General features: G+C 45.7%; 2 protein-coding genes across 5 annotated transcripts in view; both read right to left on the bottom strand.

The window, feature by feature from the left end:
- The window catches only part of ADD2 (adducin 2), a 101124-nt gene extending 91733 nt beyond the window's left edge, over positions 1-9391 (bottom strand). Inside the window, exon 1 of one of the 2 annotated variants that reach the window (XM_008168679.4) lies at positions 9033-9391. The gene's annotated coding sequence lies outside the window, so the exon portion shown is untranslated. The remainder of the gene's footprint in view (positions 1-9032) is intronic. The other variant, XM_005285229.5, reaches the window with a different exon arrangement.
- Positions 9392-14936: 5545 nt separating this feature from the next.
- On the bottom strand, positions 14937-24546 carry FIGLA (folliculogenesis specific bHLH transcription factor). Of its 3 annotated transcripts, none has more exons than XM_065582417.1 (6): positions 24387-24545; positions 23505-23750; positions 20506-20658; positions 17535-17771; positions 16217-16265; positions 14937-15084 (listed from the first exon to the last, which is right to left on the bottom strand). In XM_065582417.1, exons 2-5 carry the CDS (start codon positions 23739-23741, stop codon positions 16245-16247), a joined length of 648 nt encoding a protein of 215 aa, XP_065438489.1. In that variant the 5' UTR covers positions 23742-23750; positions 24387-24545; the 3' UTR covers positions 14937-15084; positions 16217-16244. The 3 variants fall into 3 exon arrangements, with proteins under 3 accessions (XP_065438489.1, XP_065438487.1, XP_065438488.1); XM_065582415.1 differs by having other exon boundaries at positions 23505-23741; positions 24387-24541; XM_065582416.1 differs by having other exon boundaries at positions 14947-15143; positions 24387-24546.
- Positions 24547-24868: the final 322 nt, after the last annotated feature.

The following is a 24868-nucleotide window of genomic DNA, read 5'->3' as shown; positions in this document are numbered from 1 at the left end:
TTTACAGTCTTCAAGGCATTTTTCCATCATTTAAAAAAAAATTCTCCACAATGTTTCATATGGGCACCTGGGATGCTTAAAACCTAGATCATTTCCTTCATGAATCTCTCTTCCTCCATTGCCCACGGGGGGGGGGGGGGGGGTGTTGCCTGCCCTCATCCCCAGGGCTGGCTCCAGGGTTTTAGCCGCCCCAAGCAGCCAAAAAAAAAAAAAAAAAAGCCGCGATCGCGATCTGCGGCGGCAATTCAGCGGGAGGTCCTTCGCTCCGAGTGAAAGTGAGGGACCATCCGCCGAACTGCCGCCAAATAGCTGGACGTGCCACCCCTCTCCGGAGTGGCCGCCCCAAGCACCTGCTTGCAAGGCTGGTGCCTGGAGCCGGCCCTGCCCCTCCCCCAAAGAAAAGAGCGATGAGGAAAGTATTCAAGAAGGAAATACATTGCTGTTTCAAATACACATGGGCCTGGACTGCTAAGTTAGAGTCTGGAGTTGAGGTTTGGAGAAGCTGGAGGACATGGAGAGCAGAAGGGGGGTCAGACCATTACAAAAATAGGAGTTGTCGTAGTTGGACACAAACAGTAAACAAATTATTATTTATATGGTGTCTAAGTGTACATGGCGATTTGCAAACAAAGGACAAGTAATACATTTTTCAAAAGCACTTAAGTCCCATTTTCAAAGTGACTTAGCACTAAGGAGCCTTAGTTTTAACAAAAGTCAGCGGGATTCAGGCTAAGTGCTTTAGCCTCTCTTGAAGATAGGACTTACCCAATGCCTCTGCTCTAAAGAGCTTACATCACAGGTCCACCCGTTTCAAACCTGGACTCATAAGAGCAACCCCGTCCTGTTTATAACAGAACTGCTATCAAGAACTAATCACACAAATAACAGTTTCTAGGATGGGGCCTCACGTTTGACATTCAACAATGATGTAATTGGGGTCGAGGGTTAAGGTTTGCCAAAAAAGGGCAGTCACGGACCATCTTGGTAATATTCCAAGAACCAGTACTTTCGTACCTTTCCTATCCAGAATCACATCCTCTTAAAATGTATCCATTAGATTTAAATGTAGGATCCACATGAGAACGGACAATTCCTGCTTTACTCAACATATGCTCTGTTCAGAGAACAGCTAAAGGATTTCAGTTGAATACAAAATAACCATGGAAACGAAGACTATCTTCCTCATTTAGCCAACTAGGGTATCAGAACATGGAGCCTATAGTTGTAGGGGGATGTGTTGCAATCAGAAAGACAGAATTTCCAAGTAAAGAAATAATTTATTCAGGGTACAAGAATTGAGGGGTTAGACAGGAATGGTTAGTAAAAAGTGTTTAAGCAGTCTAGTATGCACATTGCAGAATTAAGAGTTGCAATGATTGTGCCCATAAGGGAATGTGACATGAAGACTAGAAAACATTTTTATGGATTTCAACAAGCCATTGATGACTAAAAATTCTGAAGCCACTGATAGACATAAATAAAAAAAATCTGAGTGTTCAAGAACCTTAATTACATACACACAGTCTAGCTACACAATTGTATGCCTACATTAGCTAAAAGCCCATGAAAATACACAGAAGGCACCATCTGTAGGCAATGTAGGCATGCTGTTATGCATCTAGATTGTGTGCACAATGCTGTGACTGCACACAAATCTGGTGAGTGGGAAAATGCATCTAGTCACTTGCACACAGGTCAGTAAACGCACATGCAACCGTCCTCTTGGGAACACAGCAGCGAGTGAAGATGATTGACAGAAGGCAATTTGAAGGAGGCATTTGAAGGAGTGGGAGGTGTTTCACAGAAGGGTACAGGGGGTGGCATGCAGGATAGAGTGGGAGAACGAGGCTGTGGGATCTGTGTGGGATGACGGAACAAGGGTGGGAGGCAGAGGAAGTGACAGCTGAGATTAATTATGGAGAGACAAATTGGAACAAGGATGGGGAAGGCAAATGAGTTATGTGACAGCACTGAGGATAAAAACAACAGACTCTAGAAGCTGTAAGTGGGAGGACTGGACAGATTAAACACTGAATAAACCATGCAAGAACACACCCCAAAAGGGGAAAGCACTTATTCTAGTAACTAAAAATACATGTTCCTTTAAATGCTAGAGCAAGCAGTAGGAGGGAAAAGTTAACCCTCTTAAAGACAGGAGCATCCCCGAAGATGAGAGATTGTAATTATTTTGCATCTGTCTCTACGCAAGAACAATGAGATCAGATTGCCAAAGAGAAGGGGGGAAAGAAGAGAATGGGAAATATTAAGACTGCTCGAGTAGTAGAGAGCATCAGGTTAAGGTCACCCATGTAGAAGCAGGAGTACTTAGTGAGTATGGACAGAAGGGATGGGATGTTTTATGAAAAGGATGGGATCCACAGTCAGCACTGCGTCATGATCCTGTCAACACGTAGAGCATGGGGGTTGTGACGCCAGCAAGAATCATTGGGTTATGACCACCCTGCCCTTCCCATATTACTGAATGGGAAGTTGGTCCTGGCTAGATTAAACGAGGATTCTGGGGTGGGAAAGGAGGTCACGGCACATAGAAAAAGATGAAAAGCCCCAACTCTCACATACACACACGCACAGATCTGAAAACAGCATTGACTCAGCACCTACAATTGGAGCCAGATTTTCTAGAGTTCACTTCCCATTAAGACACCCAATTAAAATGGCGATTTCTATGGGGCTACTTGCATGCTTGACGTTAAGCACATGATTAAGTGTTTGCAGGATCATGGCCTAAGCATTTATTAGGGAAAAGTGTGTGTTCTCCCTCCCACCCCCCTCCATTTTTGAATCAAAACTTTGATGAAAAGTTTCAACCAACTCTGCTTGTTACATGGAAAATACTAGGAAAGCTTCATATAGGTGTTGCTACCAGCTATATCTCTAAGGCCTAGCAATCCCCATGCTCCAGAGCATATCTTTACACTTAGTTTGTCTCACACTTGTCACTCACAGATCAAGGCATTTTACATTGGAGGCTTTGCATTTTACAGCTAGGGAAAGACACATTGAAGCAGCTGTTCACAGTCACCCAGCGAGCAAGCGTCAGGTCCAGGAATAGGACCCAAGTCCTATCCAGTGCATACCCACTGGACCACATGATGGACGTGGTCTGACAATGGAAGGAGAAATGTTGCATTAATACAAGTACCTTGTCACGCTCAGCACTAACCAAAGCATGTTACAAAGGAGGGTGATAACTGGAGCAGAGGATGCGAAAGGGAATGAATCACCATGGGAGGCTGGTGTCCTGATTCCAGAGCTCAGACAGCAGATACATGACAGGCTTTGAACTGCATTTGTAAGCCAAGTGAAATGAAGCAGAGCTATGCAGGGTTTTGGAAATCAGGAGAGTAATTCTGCAGTAGATGGGAAGCCTGTGGAGGTCTTTCAGGATGAGACCCATAGCCTGATGAGAATCCACAAAAGCAACTAGACTATTCCCTAGATTGTTTTTAATGACCAATCTTACCACTCATCACCAGAGCATGTCAAGAGTGGGGAAGACACTATAGGCAGGGGAGCTAGTACATGCCTTGTGTATGGTGCCAGTTACTCCAGTCCATTTTATTTATTACTCAGATAGTTGTCAGAATTAATCAGGTCTTTAAAAAGTCACCATATATGTATTAAGGCTCTAACTGCAGCCAAATCGGACCATCTAAAGAAAAAAAAAAAACGATTGGGTGACCAGTGCCCTAAAATATACACTCTACATTCAGATTATTTAGTCTACTGCACCCAAACAAATCCTACGGCTCTTTTTGGAGACCAATCACAATGGCTACAAATTCAACTGATATACTAGAGGAAGAACTGATGAATAAGCTGGGAGTGCAAGATTCAGACACTTATTCTTGGCCAGCCAGATTTTCCAGAAGTGCGCAGCACCCACAATGAGGGCCAAATTTTAAAAAGAACCCAGCATTCGTTTAAGCACCTAAATGAAAGTGGTCAATTTTTCCATAAGAACCCAGCACCCACTGAGAAAAATGGAGAATCCTCTCTCCAGCACATGGAGAACAATTAGTGTAGTAACCAGAATCCCATCAAGATCAGGGCCTTTTTGGTTTGGGAGCCCCTGCTCCATTCGCTACTAAATATAAACACTATCCAAGCAGGACTGTTTGGTCCTTTTGAGATATCCCAGTGTACTGCATCAAACTTCATTCAGCAAAGTATAGCTCATACAGATTTTAGTGCTCATTGTTAAATTCCAAGAACAAGGTAAAGAAAAACCTGGTTTAAGATAAATGTGACAAACAAAATAAGCGGCTGTGAGGTCACATAGGTACAAGGAATTCGTAACAGCAGTTGGAGAGAAAGCATCGTGATGCACAAGGTTTAAGAGAAGGAAAGATGCCCCCTCTGCTCGCTCAAGGATACTCACCGGCTTGACATTCCTCCAATCCTGTTGCTCAAGTGTCCCTCGTTTTGAGGGACATCACTTTAGTCCCAAAGTTCCACATACATCTGGTATCTCCTCACTGTTACTGCTGAAAATTTACCTCAGAAATGAAGAATATTTCATGATTCGTTTATAAGTTGTTTATAAGTCATTTATACCACAGGAAGGAATGCCATGCAACCTTTTGACTGCCCTGCATCAATAGCCAGGGCAACGTTCATTCTGAGTCTCTCACACATTGCATGCTACGTTTGGGCCTTGGCAGGTTGGGAGATGTGGGCGCCATCTTGACACAAAAATCCAAGATGGCAACTCTTCAATAGAGCATGTCTCCGCAAAGCCTGTTCACATCTTTTTTGCCTGGGAAACATACCATAGTTGCAACACCACAATATATTAAAGGTTGGAAAATTAATCCCAAGCTTAGAGACTGGAGCAAGTTACAAACTCATACTGGTCTGGGCCTATGATTGATGGCACTTCAAGCAAGAACTCTAGGTTAAAGCCAGGTTTACCTCCTATACTCCTGTTGGTAAATGAAGGACTCCAGCTATGAAGCACCGTAGCTAAGCAGTAGTCTCAAAGAAGTGAATTCCCCTTAAGTGTGGCCTTGACCTAAAGCCATACATCTGCAGTAAAACCTAGAAGAACAAGAGTACCCGGAGAGACTCATTCATGTTTTGAGTTTCAAGAGCTCAGACATCCTGGGAGTATTGATTTAGTTGGGGATTGGTCCTGCTCTGAGCAGGGGGTTGGACTAGATGACCTCCTGAGGTCCCTTCCAACCCTGATATTCTATGATTCTATGAGAAGCCAACATAGTCACTGGCTATCACCCACCGTCTATGTATGTGTGCAAATGCAGTGACCAAGAAGTCACATAAAAGGGGTAAAGGGAACCAGCCAGGCCAAGGTAAATTGCACCTTCAGTTTATTCAGAGGATACACAGGTGCCTGAAATGTGTTACTTTATGCTTAATTGGGTTTTAGAGCAACCCACAAAAAATCTTTTTAAAGTCGCCCTCCTGACAGCACATGGCTGGTAGGTTTGTTGCCTCTGGAAACAATATTTGTGTAGCTGTAGTCAGTTGCATAGGTACTCGTGGAGCTTGGTTCTACAGATTATAAAAATTACAAAACTGTCATAGTAAATAAGGAAATATAAGTAACAGGGGGTAGCCGTGTTAGTCTGTACCTACAAAAACAAGGAGTCTGGTGGCACCTTAAAGACTAACAGATTTATTTGGGCATAAGCTTTCGTGGGTAAAAACCTCACTTCTTCAGATGCATCCAGACTCCTTGTTGTTTAAGCAAATATAAGGTGATCCAAAGACGTATTTAATACTAGATTGGTGCAGTAATCTCCTGTCTAGGCAGCGTGTGTGCTGTCACTTGCACTTGTTAAGTATCAGCAGAGACTCAAGGTTTAACTGATGCCTGCAATTTGTTTCATCTGCCTGTCTCAGCTGTAAAGACTGTAAACTTTGAGGCAAGAACTGTGTTTACACAGCAACTAGCACAATATTAATGACTGTATTATTGAGCACTTAGGGGCCCAGTCATGGAGCACCGGTGGTAGGCGCTGTCCAGACACAATGGGGTCTCAGTTGGGGGCGGGGGCTCTAGGAACTAGTGTAATAGAAATAAAGAATAGTGACCATAAAAAGCTGCATGAATGTGGTGTCTGGGCTTACTGTGTATTAGCTTCTCACCCCATATTTATCAGCAGGGGAGGAGGTGTGGGGAATAGGCCTTTATAAACAAAATCAGGAACAATCCCTTTTGAGTCTGAGATTCAGAGAAACAAAGGAGTCTAGTAACAAACCCAGAATCAGTGACCTCTTGTTTTGCATATTGATCACCTAGATGTAAACCACATCTCTCGATTGCCAGCTACAGTGAATATCCAGGATGTAGCAGCAGATCAGTGGTTACACACACACACACACACACACACACACCCTTTTTCCTCTCAGTGATTTGCTGTTCTAAAGGTCATACACCTATGTTCACCTCTGGCCCTCCGGATAACCTGATGAGTTATGTTTTTGTAGTTCTGGAGATGCAACTACTCGCCTGACTTCAATTGTACATGATTAGAAATCAGGAGAAAGCCCCAAATGCCCTGACACTTTGATTAGTCATGCTCCCTTGTTCTGCAGTAAAAACCCTACTGGCCGGGTTACTTCCTAAGAGGTGGTTCACGTAATAATGCGGGTCTGATGGAGATCCAGTCCAAACTCCAGCTAGCCGGTTCACATCTGAAGGGTTATCACAAACGACCTATTCCCACATGTCATGCGTTAGGGAGAAACACCTGTGTCTGGCTGAATTTAACCTCTGGAGTATTTTGATGCCAAAAGCACATTTGACACTAACTTACAAAATTTTTCATCCCCTTGCCACATCCACCCATTGTTAACTCAGAAGGCACAAGAGAATTTATGTTGCTATGAAACAGGCCTTTTGATAGGTGTGAATGAGTTATTTCTAAACTTAGAAATGAATAGGTAACATCTACATGCCCGATCAAAGAATTGACACAGACAGTGGGATTTGTCATAAATTATGAATTAAGGGGCACTGGAATAGAAGAGGGTTAAATTTAGTTGCCACTCACTTTTTAATCTGGGATACAAGAAAGATTTTGATACAGAAAGATGAAGGGCAAAATGTCCAGAAGTATTTGAGATCTTGGTGCCACAATCCCATTACTTTCAAGGGGATTGAACTTCCATTGTCTAAGTCCTTCAGGCTCTGCTGAAAATAAATGTTCCCCAAAGGTTGCACATGCATCCTTAGACGATTATTATGGTCATGTCCCCTGCCTTGACAGAAGACATTCTTTTCCCATGCCATCTTGTCGACACACCCAGTCTCTGTGGCACTGACTACGCTAGGAAAATTAGGATCTGTAATTTGTGCTCCTCAGTGGAATAGGACATGTAGACAAGGCTGTCGAGAGTGGGGAAAAGTGGGGGACAATTGTACTGGGCTCAAGGCCCCCGCCCCACAAAAAATATCTACAGCAAGTGAAATGTAGCAAACATAACATACCAGGGATGCAAATTTCTCTCAGAAGGTTTGCACATAGGAAGATTCTGGCATTAAATCCATGTCCCCTAATCTTCCTCAGAAGAAAAGATATGGTAGTAAAAGCCCCTGAATCTACACACCAGCCTGCATCTTTGACACACCCAGCAAAGCTGTATCGGGGTGAGTTGTGGGTGTTAACTGTGCAGACATAGGCTTTGTAACCCAGATCTAACCCAGATCTGTAAGACCGACAGTATTTCAGTGCATAGAAACTTTGGTTTCCATCCTCAAAGTCCCCACATTCAACACCTGGGAGCACCAGAGATTCCAATTCTACTTTGTGATATGGTTTTCCATGAATTAACCGAAAAAAATCAAGCTACATGGGAGAGGCAGCAGGAGGAGAAGAGATATCCCCAGTTTACAGCTATTCAGAGAACCCCAAAATATCCCTCCAAGTGACTTCATATCACCGAGTACTTACAAAAACCTATAATTAAGGTATTGATATCAATGGGCAGACATAGCTTCATTTAAATTCCGACCATACTTGTAATGTCTCAGAGTGCTGGCCACTCTAGGAAAGGGTTGTCCACAGACCTGGATGCTATGAAGTGCCAAATTCAGGCACATTATACATCTTTGGTTTAGATTAGTGGGGAAGAGCTGATCTGATGGTACTTTGGAGAACTGTAAAGAAGTGGGGGTGGGGAAGAGAAGCAAGCAGATGTGTAGTGACCCTATGTCACAGAGATAAATGTATCAAGCTTCAGAGGGGGAGGACAAAAGAAAGCGATTTGCATTCAGCAGGGAAGGCCAAACCCAGATATTCCAAAAAAATTATGCAGGAGGGACAATACAACCAGTGATTTTAAGGTCGCTCTCTTAACTGCCCTGTAAAAGGCTAGAGAACCCACACATGCAAAATAAACAGTACAGTGAGTCATTCGTACTAGTCTCAACATCAAATGGTTTAACATTTCAGCCACTCCACAACGCCCAGACCAGCCCCTCTGCAGCCAAGTGTCAGAACATGAATTGCTGCCTAGGAAACAAGAGGGATTCCCTGAGATCAAACGATGCGGAAGACATACAGCAGGCTCACCAGACGAAAAAATTTTTGTTCCTAAATAAAAGCAATTTAATCTCAGCCATCTGAGTGTATGATCTCTCCTATATCCCCATTAAAATGTGCAACAAGATCTTCTATTGCAGACATTTGGAGCACAGTCAGATGGGGCGGGGGGGGAATATCTCTTGTAGATTATGCTTTTGGAGCATACCATTTCAAGCAAGGCACAGACTCATCTTACTTGCCCTGAAGAATGCACTTATTAGCCCTTGAGAGACTCCACCTAAAGCAGCAGACAATGCACCATGTTAGACTTGCAGGAATTAAATTAAAACACCGTCAACATCACTATGTCCAAAGTCTCCCACCCACACTGGCATTCAGAGACCTTTGTGGGTTTAGCAAGGAGCAGGGAACCTTGGCTTGAATTATGCAAATATATAGTAGATATGCAAACAGAACAGCCGAAGGAGTGAGGAGTTGCATTAGCCCAAAATTGCTTACCTCTTTAAGCATCTTCTAGCATCTGTTTCCCAGCCCCAATATCTGCAGCAATTAATCTCTTCTCCCGTGCCTTCCCAATCAAAACAGCTAAGCAGATGAGCTTGTTCCATCCATCCTGCAAGCTCTCTGATTTGACAGGTCAGCTGTAGCAGCTTCCTTACCACGCCTGCCTGCTAGTCCACTTTCCAGCCAATATCACCCAGACAGAGTTGGAAGAGAATTAGGGCTCCCACACAGACCCGGGGGCAGGGGGAGAATGCAGAAGTGAGACTTCACTTCCTCCCACCCTCCTTACGTTGGTATCAAAATTAAATCCAGGGCTCACATGATGTTGGAGGGGAAAGTGTCTATTTGACAATACCTTTGATGACAAAAGACCAACTCCCTACGCATTCCGGGCACCCTCTAGTGGCATATGTCCCCAACAACAGGGCACTGACTGGGGACTGCAATCCTTTACCCGCTCTCTCTTGCTGCAGTGTGGAAAACATGATGCAATGAGGCATTTTTATTACCATGTTTTTTTATATAAATGCATCCATCCAATTAATCCCTCCGCCATAGATTAACGAAACCTATTGAGAGCCAGGAGTTTTGTCTACTATTTTTTTTTTTTAATTTTGGTGTAAAAAAACAGAAACCTATCACTGAGTTAGATTATGGAATAGTCTCCCAAGGGACATGATGTAAGAGCAGTAGGAATATCAGTTTATGGAACAATTCTGCTCTAGCAGAGGGAAGTTGCTGGGTGGGTGAGAATTATTCCATTAATTACACACCACAAGATTTCAAATGAGCACTGCCCTCTCTTATTTACACACACAAACACACACACACAATTTTTTTTTTTAACTCGGCTATTGTTTTTCAACATCAAAGCCTCAAATCCTGCCCAAGATTTAGGGGGGGGGGGGGAGGGATAGCTCAGTGGTTTGAGCATTGGCCTGCTAAACCCAGGGTTGTGAGTTCAATCTTTGAGGGGGCCATTTAAGGAACTGGGGTAAAAATCTGTCTGGAGATTGGTCCTGCTTTGAGCAAGGGGTTGGACTAAATGATCTCCTGAGGTCCCTTCCAACCCTGATATTCTAGGATTCTATGATCAAGAAGAGAACGTGTACTCAGAAGACCTCGGAACCTGTACCATCTCTAGAGAAGTGCCGTTGGGAAACAATCATGGCAATAAGATCTTTTCCCTGAAGCCACACTCGCAAGTTGGCTGCACTGTTGCTGAGATGATGTCACTACGTAAAGCACACGAGAGGTGGCTAACACAAGTTGCACACCGGCTGGGAGCAGCAACGTATTGGCCATTAAGGTAGCAGAGAGCATCATGACCTTTGCTACAAGGCCATGTATTGCTGCTGATGAGTGAACCAGCTCCTTGCTGGATGGCCTGTTGCAGAAGATGCATAACCATGTGCACCTGAGGGCAGAAGTTATGGCTTGGAAGGACATACCCATATCACCATCAGGCTACAGCAACTCAGGGTAAGATACTATGGGGACATGTAGCAGTATAAAAGCTTAAGATAGACAGGAAGTTAAGTTAAGCCATAACCCTCCATGCAAGCCACCCTGGGCGATGAGCAAGTTCAGATCCAGCAGCCAAAGAGAGGATTTGGGCTTTGTGTCTAGTACAGTGAAAATGGCTGTTAATTCTGGATGGAGATGAAACCCTGTGGTGCATTTTACCTCTGGTGTTCTATGTACCTCCCAGGGAAGAGGTGGTCAGGGTTTTAGACTAGTTACTTCTATTTCCAAAGGGGAACTGAGCTACCATGGGTCGGACCAGCCATGCTCTCTCTAGAATTAATGGACATTTTGTCTGTATTAAAGGGGGGAGAGAGAATCAGGCCAGCAGAATTCATTTGTGTAGATGGTGCTTCTCCATTCTATTTAAGGTACTTATATTTCCCCCGTCACCATAGTATCTGAGCTCTGCCCCATCTTCAATGTATTTTTCCTCAACACTGCTGTGAGGTAGGGCAGTGCTATTATTCCCATTTTACAGATAGGTGACAAAGGCACACAGAGGCCAAGTGACTTGCCCAAGGTCACACACAAAGTCTGTGGCGGAGCAGGTAATTAAACCCACGTCTCCCAAGTCATAGGCTAGTGCCCCAACCATAGATTCCAAGGCCAGAAGGGACCGTTGTGATCGTCTAGTCTGACCTCCTGTATGACTCAGGCCAGCCCATAGAGCCTGCCCAAAATAATTCCTGTTAAAAATGTACACCCGGTTTCCACTTTAAATTTGCCTAGCTTCAACTTCCAGCCATTGGATCACTTTATAGCTGTCTGCTATATCAGAGAGCCCATTTTCAAACATTTGCTCCCTAGGTGGCTACTTCTAAACTGTGATCAAGTCACCCCTTAACTTTCTCTTTGTTAAGCTCAATAAATGAAGCTCTGCACGTCTCTCACTATTAAACACGTTTGCTAGTCCTTTAATCATTCTTGTGATTCTGCTATGGACCCTCTTCCATTTAACAACATCCTTTTTGAACTGTGGGCACCGGAGCTGGACACAGTATCCAGCCGTGGTTATACCAGCGTCAAATAGAGGTAAAATAACCTCTCTAACCCGACTTGTGATTCCTGTTTATGCATCCAAAAACTGCATTAGCCCTTTTGACCACAGAATTGCACTGGGACTCATGTTCTGCTGATTATCTACCATGATCCCTAAATCTTTGTCAGAGTGACTGCTTCCCAGGATAGAGTCCTCCATGTAGTATGGCCTAAGTTCTTTGTTCCGAGATGTATACATTTAGCCATATTAAAAACACATTGTTTGCAGCCAGTTTACCAGACAATCCAAATTGCTCAGTATCCGTGACCTGTCCTCTTCATTATTTACCACTCCCCCAATCTGTGTGTTATCTGCAAACTTGATCAGTGATTATAATTTCTTCCAGGTTATTAATAAAAGTGTTAAATAGCAAGAATCAATCCCTGTGGGAGCCCACTAGAAACGCACCTGCTCAGTGATGATTCGGCATTAACAATTACAGTGAGACCTCTCCGCCAATATTTAACACATGCCACGTTGATTTTATATCATTCTAGATTTTTTTTAAATAAAAAAACATAGAATCATTGAATATTAGGGTTGGAAGAGACCTCAGGAGTCCATCTAGTCCAACCCCCTGCTCAAAGCAAGACCAACCCCAACTAAATCATCCCAGCCAGGGCTTTGTCAAGCCGGGCCTTAAAAACATCTAAGGAAGGAGATTCTACCACTTCCCTAGGTAACCCATTCCAGTGCTTCATCACCCTCCTAGTGAAATAGTGTTTCCTAATATCCAACCTAGACCTCCCCCACTGCAACTTGAAACCATTACTCCTTGTTCTGTCATCTGCCACCACTAAGAACAGCCTAGCTCCATCCTCTTTGGAACCCCCGTTCAGGTAGTTGAAGGCTGCTATCAAATCCCCCTCACGCTTCTCTTCTGCATACTAAATAAGCCCAGTTCCCTCAGCCTCTCCTCATAAATCATCTGTTAGTTTTAAAGGTGCCACAGGACTCTCTGTTGCTTTTTACAGATCCAGACTAACACGGCTACCCCTCTGATACGCATAAATCGTGTGCCCCAGCTTCCTAATAATTTTCATTGCCCTCTGCTGGACTCTCTCCAATTTGTCCACATCTCTTCTGTAGTGGGGGGACGAAAACTGGACTCAATACTCCAGGTGTGGCCTCAGCAGTGACGAATAGAGGGGAATAATCACTTCCCTCGATCTGCTGGCAATGCTCTTTCTACAACATTTTACAGTACCAAGTCAATGCCTTACAGAAACTTAAGTACTACATCAACTGTATTACCTTTTTCAACTGAACTTGTTACCTCATCAGAAAAGGATTTCCCATAAGCCCATGTTAATTGGCATTAATTATATTCCCCTCCTTTAATTCTTTATTAATTGAGTCCTGTAGCAGCTGCTTCATCTTGCCAGGATCATCCTTCCTCTCTCCACTCTAGTTAATCTTCCTCTCCGTTCTAGTCAACCGTGACTCTGTTTCTTCACACTCTTCCTAAACGGTTGCGTAGTGTTCCTGTGCGCTGTTCAACAGCTGTCAAGCTCTAGCCCAGAAGTTGCTGGTGTGACTAAACACTTGCTGGGGGCTGCTGAAGAAGGCTTAAGTCAATCTACACAAAGCTCACGGTCTCAGAGCAATGCAAGTTCTCTTTGGTAGATCATTCCAAAACAGCTCCTATTGATAAAATGCTTGGCGATGAAAGGTACTTGGCCCGTTTCTAGTGCTCCCCATGATTGGGGCCGGGGGGGTATTCTCAGCTTTACAGAAGTTATGGTTACTTGCCCTAGCCTAATTCTGTCACTGGATCACTGTGGAGCAAGTCTACACTACAAGCTAGCGGTGTGATTCTCCTGCTTGTGTACCTGACTAGCACAAGTATAAATAGCAGCGTAGCCATGGGTACTGGCAGCAGAGGCATTGCATTCAGGCATTCACTCAGCCCGGCTACGCTATGCTTCTGCAGCAGCTACCCTATTTATACTTGCACTAGCTGAATGCGAGCAGGGGAGTCACACCCCTAGCCCACAGTGTAGACACAGCCTCAGATTTTAGGAGCCCGAAGCTGCTGAGCTCCTGTTCTACCCACTACATTGTAGCAGAGGGGGGATTTTCAAAAGCGCTCAGCTTTGGCCTCACTCTTCTCACTTGGACGTCAAAGGTCGAGTTCCCATTGACTTCCATGCAAGCAGAGCTAGGCCAATGCTGAGCATGTTTCTCTTTGGGGTCAGGGATTGTGAGATTAGGTACAGCACCTAGCACCACGGGGCCTCTGTCCTATCAGGCCTCAGGATGGCCCTGGAGTACTAAGTAATATTCAGACTGCTTACTCACTTTACATACTACTAATCCTTAATATTTGTAAAAAAAAAAACAACACACCTTTGGAGATGTAAGATACTAATTAAGCCTTAACACCCCATAAGGGAGGAATTATCCGCATTTTACAGACGTAGCAATGGAGATACAACTGATTAACGCATTTGTCCAAAGCTGCAGAAAGGTAATGTCAGACAGGGTTAGAACAAAGTCGCACAGGTCCCTCTTGTCCTCTGCTTTCTGTACCAGAACACGCCAGCAGTCAAATAGCTATTTATTCTTGCTGTCCCCCTTACAAGAGAGTTCTGCCTTTTGTTACCTCTTCAGACAGGCAGTATGTACCATCACACACACATCCCTACCCCATGCCCCTGGCTCTATGAAGAATCATTTCCCCAATTTGGGATGCAAGAAGATGATTTTTAGAAGCGCTGAGCAACCCATTTTGTCTGAAATTAATAAGCCCTGAAGCAGCTCAGCAGCTCATCTCTTCTGAAAAGACAGGCCAGGGTGTTTTAAGAGATGGGATCCCCAAAACTACAGCACACAAAAATCAGGTGCCAGTTTTGAAAAATCTGGCCTTAAATGCTGGTTTGTAATTGCATCTCAGTTTAAAGATGAAAAGTTCATTGAGGAATTCAGAGGACAGAAACTAACTGTATATAAAAGAAGGAAGTTTTTAACGCACAAGTCCATTTGTTTACTATATTAATGTTTGTCTACACACAGATTTGCACCAAAATAATGAGAGCTGTTTTCATTCACCCCTTTTGTTATTTCTAGGGTTGGCTGGGAAAAAAAATCCATTTCATGACAAATGGACATTTCAAAATTTGTTTTTGTTCCCCATATCAGTAAATCTGCATTTTCCAACAAAAAAATCTTTGTAAAATAAAAAACAATTTCCAACCAGCTCTACTTATTTCTGTGCACATCTGTGCACCCACTAGCCATTAGGCAAAAGTTTCTTTTGTGAAATAAGACTAAGATCAGGCTTCAAGAGTGGGAAAAAAACATAAGCTGGAGAGAATACGCAGCTTCTGGTAGTTTATTGATTATTTTTTAAAATAAAGTTTTTGTAAAGCAAAAAAAAAACAAACAACAACAACAAAAAGAACCCATCCAGGGAAACTCAAGTTTTCATTAAATTTCACTTGAAAAGAAGATCATCTGCGTATCCATAGTGTTTGGCACCTGCAAGACAGTGCGGTTAAAAGACCATAACTTGGAGCAGTTTTAGGAAGTGAAGTTACCTGGAAATGAAAAAAATATCTAGTGGCAGTGCTTGTCAAGAGTCAGAGTTTAAGGCCAGATCATCCAGTCTGACCTCCTTTGTATCGCACTAGTACCATCCAGCACCCACACACTAAACCCAACAACCAAAAGATTACAGCTCACAGGAGATTAGACTGTTCTATGACACAGACAGAGAACAGGAGGGACTGAGGCACATCATGCCCCTGAAATTATTAAGTGAGATATACCCAGATATTCTTGGGAAGTCGCAGGGGCAGGGATGGTGTCCCTAGCCTCTGTTTGCCAGAAGCTGGGAATGGGCGACAGGGGATGAATCACTTGATCATTACCTGTTCTGTTCATTCCCTCTGGGGCACCTGGCATTGGCCACTGTTGGAAGACAGGACACTGGGCTAGATGGACCTTTGATCTGACCCAGTATGGCCGTTCTGATGCCCCTCACGCTGCAGAGGAAAGGCAAAAACCTCCCAAGATCATTGCCAATATGACCTGGGGAGAAATTCCTTCCCGACCCCACTTATGGAGATCAACTAAACTCTGAGTATATGAGCAAAAATCAGCCAGCCAACCTCCCGAGAGAATGCTCAGTGCCACGTCAGAGCACTGACCGTCCCGGCCCAGTGTCCCATCTCCAGCCATGGCCATGCCTGATGCTTCAGAGGAAGGAGATCACAAAAGAAACTGCAGAACTTTGACACCCTCAGAGGCTTTCCTAGGTTTATTTATTTTTCCTAGGGGATCATTCCTTGTCACCTCTCCATTTTCATGCCACCCCTTGATTTTTACCCTCCATAATTGCAAAGGAGCAGGTGCAGGAGGCATGCTAATACAGGGCAGAGGAAATACCTTAGATTTCATCTTTCCTGTAGCCACACATCGGGCCCAATAAATCAGCAATAGCTCCAGAATCTGGCCCAGAGCCTCCACTCCTATGGAGATCAGCCACCCTGTGCTTTCACACTAAGTACTGCACAAGGATTTGTAGCATCAAGATCCATGCACTATAATCGGACAGCACATAAACTAAAAATGCCCTGCACCAGGTTATTAGATAGTACAGACAACTTACTTCAGACTAGTCAGGAGAGCTTGCCATTTTAGTGATTTGTTTGATACACCTTTAAAAAAAGAAATTCGGACACTTTATTCAAGGATATTCATTAAGTTGCTTCTGGGGGTTGTATTAAAATCAAATTTGAAAACAACTGCTACAGGACAGTTCTTAAACAGAAGTGCACAAGCCTGTATCAGACCTGAGCTCTATGAATACTAGAAAAACTGGAGGGTTTGCAGTTAGTTTCACATTCCTTCGTAAAAAAGAATGATATTAAAGCCTCAGCTAACAGAAGCAAGTCGTATTCTGAATCAATATCTGAAGCTTTCTCTCACGCTCTCGTCTGTTACAACTATACATAAAACAGAGTTGCCGGCAGCCAAGTACTTGTTTGTGTGAACTACTGTCTATTTTGTACAACTCTAAATTACAAGATTGGAAGCCAGCTTTGCAACTTTCTTGGAGGCCTGGCCAATGCACAATGCCCTCCCTGTGTTATTTTAATGATTACCGCACTTTAAAAAAGGATCTTTTCCCACAAGGTGAACTTCACAATAAAGGTTTTGGGATGGAGCAACTCAGAAGCCTGATGTTAAACAAGGATGTACCATTTTTAAATCCCCTTATGCTCTAAAGCAAGGGTGCTTCATTGGATAGCTGGATTTTCAGAATTACTGAGCATCCAGTTTGTTAAAGTCATGGGGAAGCACATATGTACTGCACCTCTGGGGTGAACCTATTTATTTAGGTGCCTAATTTAGGCAGACAAGTTCATAATGTTGGTTTCACTTTTTAGATGCCTAACATGAGATCTAAACATACTCGTAAAATTTGAATTATGAGAACTCATAAAAGTGTTCCAAAAAACCAAAGCTAAAAAACGTGGTCCATGTAAAGCCAGCCAGCCAAGGCAATTAAATTCAACAAAAATCCCCCACCCTTTAACTGCCCAAACCCAAGCCTTCTCTGGATGTCTGTGAGAAGAGGTGGACCTTGCAACATACCCTAGAGGTCAACAGACTCAAGCTATTCTGGACCAACAGGCAAAGGAGAAAATTGCAACTTAAGGACATTTCAATAGAGCCACACCTGATTCCTTTCCCTTCAAGCACCTTTGCTGATCACAGCGATGACAGTGTTACACCAGGAGAGCAATTTCCCAGGTCAGAAGATTGCAGGCCATTTAGGACTCTATAGGTCAAAAAATAAGGCTAGAATGGTACATCTAGGGATGGTGGAGGTATGTGTTATCCTGCCTCAGCACAGGGGTATGCACTAGGTGGCCTCTTGAAGTCCCTCCCCACTTCTATTAAACTCAGACATTCGCTCTTACCAGCCTTCCATTCTTCTGGATTTGTACGATCCCCAAGTAAGAAGGAAGGATGCTCCGGCCCCAGACGTATACAGGGCTCTCCACTGCATTGCTTGTCCAAGCTACACTCATGTCGTTTTCAGTCCTGATATAACAGCTGGCGCTCTGTGGCAGGGCATTTCCCACAAAACCTTCCTCTAAGGAGACTGGCATGGAAACGCTGCTGGCTAACTCCTGATCAACAGGGTCTTCCAATTTCTAGAAGCAATAGAAGGTAGCGTAAAGACAGGACAGCTTAGGTAACCATCCCTCAAACAAGGCATTGCAGAGGTGGCTACTGCAGTAAGCCATTACGTATCAAAACCAGTACTAAGAAGCCAAACCAACTGGCCTCCTTAAGAACCAGAGGGTGGCAGCTGCTATACAGGAGCCCAGGAAGGACTAAAACAGAGGGTAAGTGGTAACAAAGAATAATCTCTGTAACCTTAAATGAGAGATGTGGGCTGAAGGTGTCTTCATAGAATCTGAGAAATGCTAGAAGGATCCCAGGGGGTAAGTTATACCATATTCTAGCCCAGGGATGGGCAAACTTTTTGGCCCGAGGGCCACATCAGGGTTCCAAAACGGTATGGAGGGCCGGGTAGAGAAGGCTGTGCCTCCCCAAACAGCCGGGCCCCCGCCCCCTATCTGCCCCCTCCCACTTCCAACCCCGACTGCCCCCCCACAACCCCTGACCCATCCAACACCCTCCCCCCGCTCCTTGTCCCCTGACTGCCCCCTCCTGGGACCCCCTGTCCCTAACAGCCCCCCCTGGGACCTGCCCCATCCACCCCCTCTGTTCCCCATCCCCTATCTGCCCCCCCAAACCTCCGCCCCATCCAACTGCCCCCATCCCCTGACTGCCCCCCGAGGTCCCCTGCCCCTTATCCAACTCCCCCACTCCTTGCCCCCTTACCATGCTGCTCAGAGCAGCAGGACTGGCAGCCACGCCACCCAGAGCGCTGGCAGCATGGCGAGCTGAGGCTGCAGGGGAGGGGGGAACAGCAGGGGAGGGGCCGGGGGCTAGCCTCCCTGGCCAGGAGCTCAAGGGCCGGGCAGGACGGTCCACGGGCCGTAGTTTGCCCACCTCTGTTCTAGCCCCTACTGCATACAGGTTATGCAGATACGGACATCAAACTCTCACTCCTCAATGCGTATCACCTCTGGGTTGGGCTCAGCATCAAATTGGACATACAGGCATCTAAGTTTGTGCAGCTCAATACCAGGAGAGAGGAGAGTGCAAGAACATGGAACTGAAAGTAGACTACCCCCTTGCTTCAAAGTAGACCTTCTTCCAGATTCTTAGCATGTAAATTATGCCAGCTTAAACTCCTTTATACACATGCAGAGTTTTAGGACTGCCCTCAAAGATACTTGCAGCTCATGACAAAATGCTGCAGTGCATAAAAAACACTAGCAGGCCGGCTCAGTGCTTCTGCAGCTTTCTGTTCCATTCTGCGGGCTGCTTCAGACAAACCCTCACCGGGCTCACTCACCTAAAACTCCAGCAAAATATTTTCAGAGGTAGTCGATGTGGAAGCTACCTCCAAATCTAAAAGGCTGAAGGACTAAAGCTGGTAGGGGGGAAAAAATTGGGATCCCCTCCATTTCCCTCCCCTCGGGGGGTGGAGGGGAAAACTAGAAAGTTTCAAAACTCCAGTTTTTATTTCAAATCAAAAATTTTACCCTTTCAGTGTTTGGGGAAAAAAAGTCAAAAAGTTTGGGCACTGGAATTTTGCCTCCTTCTTTTCTTTTTTGTCACTGGATAAAAGTAAACTGAAAGTGGGGGGGAAGAGGGGGAACCCACCCTCCCTTTTACTTTTTCCACTTGAAAAGTGGAAGGGAAGCGTAAGAAAAATAAAGTAAAAGAAGTATCCGAGGGGTAGCCGTGTTAGTCTGGATCTGTAAAAAGCAACGGAAGGTCCTGTGGCACCTTTAAGACTAAAAGATGTATTGGAGCACAAGCTTTCATGGGTGAATGCCCACTTCATCAGATGCACGTAGTGGAAATCTCCAGAGGCAGGTATAAATAGACCGTCTATTTATACCTGCCTCTGGAGATCTCCACTACATGCATCCAACAAAGTGCGCATTCACCCACGAAAGCTTATGCGCCAATACATCTGTTAGTCTTAACGGTGCCACAGGACTCTCTGTTGCTTTTTAAAGTAGAAGAAATTACTTTAGCTGACTTCCCTCCCCTCCACGGACATAGTTGCAGTGGCTTTTTCTTCACTTTCAGTTTTCTACTTCCCTCTCCCACCTAGGGTGACCAGACATCCTGATTTTAAAGGGGTGGTCCTGATATTTGGAGTTTAGTCTTCTATAGGCACCTATTACCCAACCCCGTCCCAATTGTTCACACTTGCTATCTGGTCACCCTACTTCCCACCCCCATTTACAGGGTTTTACACATTTACATTTTTCAGTTTCCAGAAGCCAAAAAACAAAATTCTTCCCTTGCAAAAAAATTATTTAATAAAAACTTGAATTTTCCAACAAAAAAGTTCATCTGAGAGCTTTCAAGCAGCTCCCAAGGATTATAACTGTAAGGTCATTACTTAGCTCATAAGAAAGGTTTGTTTCATAACCCGGCTACTTTTGTATTCCTGTGAATGAGTAACTGACAGGAAGCATTTATGGCAGGGAGAGATGACCAAAAACAGTACATTTAACATTAAAAATGGCAGCTTTTCAATTGCTAAAGTGCTGCTTTATCTTGCTATTAGAAGTCTGTGAAGTAGAAGGGACAGGTAGAAAGGGGGCATGATGTTTTAACACGTATTATATTTAATATTGAATGCAAAATACCCATGAATTAAGCTCAAATTCTGGTTGGATGTTAGTGATGACATTAAAAAGTCATGAAGTTGCATTCACATACGTGCTGGTACCAAGACCCCTTGTGAGAATTACAGATTTATTACACAGAGAGGGGAAGGTTCTTATGTACCTCAAAGCCTCCAGTTTCTTCCAAAATCAAGTGGAGCAGGCGTATATATTCAGTGGCTGCTTTAAGCGTATCGACCTTACTAGGCTTCCGGTCTTTAGGTATCAACGGCACGATGGTCTTCAGCTTTGAGAAGCCACTGTTCAAGTTTTTTATCTATCAAAGATATTGAAGAGGAAATTAAACAAAATTCAGTCCATTAGCTGCAGAACTCCATCCACCCAGTGGTGAAAAGGGGAAACTTTTAAAGGCAGCTCATTTTTTTAAAATGGACAGATCAGTTACATTCTGCATTAAGAATCATTGGTTGCCTTTTATGAAAAGAGTAAATGCAGTTTTAATAACCGCTTAATCGATGGTTGTAGAGTCTACCACAGGGATAGGTGGCTTGTAACCATCTGTAATACCTTCCACTGATGTGCCATCTACCACATGCATCAGTCATTGATTAACCCTTTATTAATGGAACCTTAATGTAAAGTGCAACTGAATTAGTAACTATAAGTGGGATAATCCATCACCTGCGTATCTTGGGAAAAATGAAGCTAACCACACAGTTGTGATCAAATAGCAACGCTGAGGGCATAGGTGCTGGGGGTGCTGCAGCATTAAACAAGAAGATCTCTCAGGAACAGAATGCCTAAGATGCCCAAGACGAGTCACTGGTCTGATTACTGCAATTCCGATATAAAAGCTTTAAGCTCACCGGGTACTTAGGCCCAGATTTTTAAAAGATACTTAGGTGATGCTGCGTTCAGCCTTGCAATGCTAAACCGATTTAGAAGCCGCAATCTCATTTTCAAAAGGATTTCGATACTTAGAGCCAAAATCCTATTAATGGCCAATGGGATTTAGGCCTATGTGCCCAACTCCCTTTTGAAAACGAGACTGAGGCTCCTAAATCGGTTTAGCATGGCAACGCCGACTGTGCAGAAACACCTCGAAAAATCTGGGCCTTAGGCCACAAGGCTATAGACAACTTTACACAAGCAAGTAACTTGTGAGTAGTTCCGCTGAATCCAAAAGGACTACTGGTGCAGAAGTGTGCGCAGGATCTGACGCCAGCTGAGGGCAAGGACCTTTGGCATATTTGACCACATTGTGTTAGCAATTAGTTATATGAGAATGTTTGAAAACGCTGCAGCTGTGTTTACTGACCACTCTAACCATCCAGATGTGTCACAGCATTCTGATAGGGTGCACTTCCATCAGCATGCCATTATTTGAAACTCACCTGCCAAATGCATTTTGCATTGACATTGTGCATCTTTTCAGGTCTCTCTCCTCAGTCTATACTTGGTACGGTGCCAACCTAGAGTTGCTATGAATTTTGAATTTCTTAACTTTTTGTTCATAACAACTTGGTCATTTTGCTGCATCAGAGTCTTTTGCACCGAGACCATAACATTATTTACGCTCAGTGAATTTTGATGGAGTAGGTGACGAGCCAAATATCTAATGTTGCTTGTACACCGTGATCTAGGTCTTCCAAAACCAGTTTTTTGCAGCAACAAGCGAGCTTGCAAATATGTTTGGCAAGTGCTGATCACCCAGCCATTTCTCTATTTGGATAGGTTATCTAGAATACATAGTGCACACTCCTCATTTGCAGATAAGAGTCGCTTTCACAAGCATTCAAAGCACATCTGTTGCTGAACTGAGACAACTTTCCTAAGTGAGCAGGTGCATGTCATGGGCCGTCTTCTGTAACTGCCCCAGGTGTAGAACTCCCATTCATTTGAGGAGTGCTCTGCGCATGGAGCTGCTACTGTAGCAAGGCTACAGTATCAAATCTGATTAATTTGAAGAAGGCCGCACAGGGAGAGTTGGGGAGCTGCATTGGTTGGGGAAAAAAAAGTCATTCCAAAAGGAGTGGGGTAAAAACCTCACTCTTACATTCTAAGTTCTTTAGAGCGAGGACTGTTGACATGTCTGGCAGCACCAGCACAGGGGTGGGCAAACTACAGCCAGGGGACCGCATCCGGCCCTTCAGACGTTTTAATCCAGCCCTCGAGCTCCTGCCAGGGAGCAGGGAACCACGGCCAATGGGAGCTGCAGGGGTCGCATCTGCAGACGGGGCAGCGCGCAGAGCCGCCTGGCTGAGCCTCCACGTAGGAAACGGAGGGGGGACACGCTGCTGCTTCAGGGAACTGCTTGAGGTAAACGTCACCCAGAGCCTTCACCCCAGATCCCCTCCTGCACCCCAACCCCCTGCCCCAGCCTGATCCCCCTCCTGCCCTCTGAACCCCTTGGTCCCAGGCTGGAGCACACTCCTGCACCTCCAACCCCTCATCCCCACCCCAGAGCGCACACCCCCAGCTGGAGCCCTCACACACACACCCCCACATCCCAACCCCCTGCCCCAGCCCAGAGCCCCTTCCTGCACCCTGAACTCCTCATTTCTGGCCCCACCCCAGAGCCCACAACCCCAGCCAGAGCCCTCTCCCCCTCCCACACCCCAACCCCCAGTTTTGTGAGTATTCATGGCCCCCCCCCCATACAATTTCAATACCTAGATGTGGCCCTCAGGCCAAAAAGTTTGCCCACCCCTGACCTAGCACAACGGGGGCCAGAGCTGACTGTGACTTTACGGCATCACCCCAACAGAAGTGTTGAATAATAATTTAGAGATCTCCATAGGAGCCAAAGATAAGCTAGAAGCTAATCATTATTGGAACCCTGTAGCAAAGCGTTGAGCCAGAACTGAAATTTTGTATCTGTATCCCTCCATGATTTGGGGTGTTTGAAATCCAGACTGAGGTGAGAATTTCTGTAGTCCTGGATCAGGACCTCCTTGTTCCCACCATGAGCCCTGCTCACTGGATCCTGCTGGAACGTTACAGAAACAAAATGTAGAAGTTCAGACTCATTTCCTCCAACTGCCCAATTCTCCAGCTGGCTCACCAACAGCTTATTTGCCCCACTGAAGCTTTAAAAACAAAAAGCAGCTGTTTATTTTTGATGGAGAACAAGAGACCCTGCGGCACCTGCAGCCCTCTTACCCTCTCTCTCTCCTTGGCGTTAGCCGTCTGTCTCCTCTCCAAGACCTCCTCCAAGTTCTCGGTGGAGAGGTAGTGCCCGGACGGCTGCCTCTTCATCCTGGTGATGGCTGCCATGAAAGGGAGGGGGCCAAACTGCTCGCTCAGGACATCTCCCAGCACCTCAGGCACGGGGGTCACCAACAGAGGCACCCGGTGCTGCTGCGGCTGCTCCTCTTCCTCCGACACTTGCTCCGCCATCTGTGAGGTCTCAAAGCAAATCAGTTGCTACTCAGGTCCAACAAGGCAAGGGAGCGCTTAAGGTAGGGGGAAGAGAGAGCTTCCCTTGCTCCACTAACTGCCCCAGGTAACGGGACTGGCTACTCCTTTGAGGAGGAATGTGGGAGTCTGGGTGGGGGCACCTAGCAGGTATAATGGGGTGGGGACACTGCTCACCTATGGGGTATTTTGGTGACAGTGGCTAGCTGCTCTGACAGCCCCAGGGAGCAGAGAGAAGAGGGCACTCAATACCTCCCCCCAGGTAACACAGAGCTCACCGGCTGTATTTTTGGGCATGGCCACAGTGGAACCCCCCAGAGAGTACAATGGAGGGGTTCACTTCTCGCCAGGGGGGTGAGCGGCTCTGGGAGCCCCCAGAAAACACAAGAAGGGGCAGTAGCAGTCCTTCCAGGGTGTCCCTTGCTCACTTATGACTCTGGTGGTGTAAGACTTCAGAGAGGTGCAATGGGGGTGCCCTAGAAGCCCCCCAAATGTGCTTGGCTCCCCTAGGATGTGGAGGGTGCAGGACTTAATAGAGAATACAATAGGCACCCCCCAGGAAACACAGGCGGGGGGAGATGAGAAGTGGGGGACTGCTCACCCCGTCTGTGGGGGGGCGGGGGGTACCTGGCTCAGCTGGGAGAGGGGCAGCAGGGAGGTGTCTCGCTCCCTCCTGGAGACGCTGAGCTGGGCAGAGCAGAGCAGCACGGAGGCCCCCTGGGTAAGTCGCCCGCCCGCGCTGAGCAGCCCGCACGCCGCGTCCCTAAGGAGCCGCACCTGGGGCAGCCGTACGGCGCCCCCGCCCCCGCTCTACGCCGGGGGGCGCTGTTCGCGGCCGGGCTGGGTTAGCCCTGGGGCAGCACCGGAGAAAGGGTCCTGTCCCCGCTTGCTGGAAAGGGGGTTAGCCGTGGGGCGGGGTGATCTGCCCCCTCTGTGCATGATGGGGGGCTGCAGCCCTGCATTGGGGGCGCCTTCCCCTCCCGCGGTGCATGATGGGGGGCTGCAACCCTGCACTGGGGGCCCCTTCCCCTCCCTCAGTGTATGACGGAGGGCTGAAACCCTGCATTGGGGGCACCTTCCCCTCCCCCAGTGCACGAGGGGGGGCTACA

Source organism: Chrysemys picta, chromosome 2 (assembly GCF_011386835.1).
Source record: "Chrysemys picta bellii isolate R12L10 chromosome 2, ASM1138683v2, whole genome shotgun sequence".
NCBI classification, from domain to species: domain Eukaryota; kingdom Metazoa; phylum Chordata; order Testudines; family Emydidae; genus Chrysemys; species Chrysemys picta.
This window is presented reverse-complemented; position numbering and strand designations above follow the sequence as displayed.

Excerpts from the sequence above, each read along its gene's own strand:
- FIGLA (XM_065582416.1), bottom strand. The coding sequence starts at position 23,741 with ATGGCGGAGCAAGTGTCGGAGGAAGAGGAGCAGCCGCAGCAGCACCGG. Across the intron at positions 20,659-23,504 it reads ACGCCAAGGAGAGAGAGAGG|ATAAAAAACTTGAACAGTGG; the intron begins GTAAGAGGGCTG and ends TATCTTTGATAG. Across the intron at positions 17,772-20,505 it reads AAGAAACTGGAGGCTTTGAG|AAATTGGAAGACCCTGTTGA; the intron begins GTACATAAGAAC and ends TATTGCTTCTAG.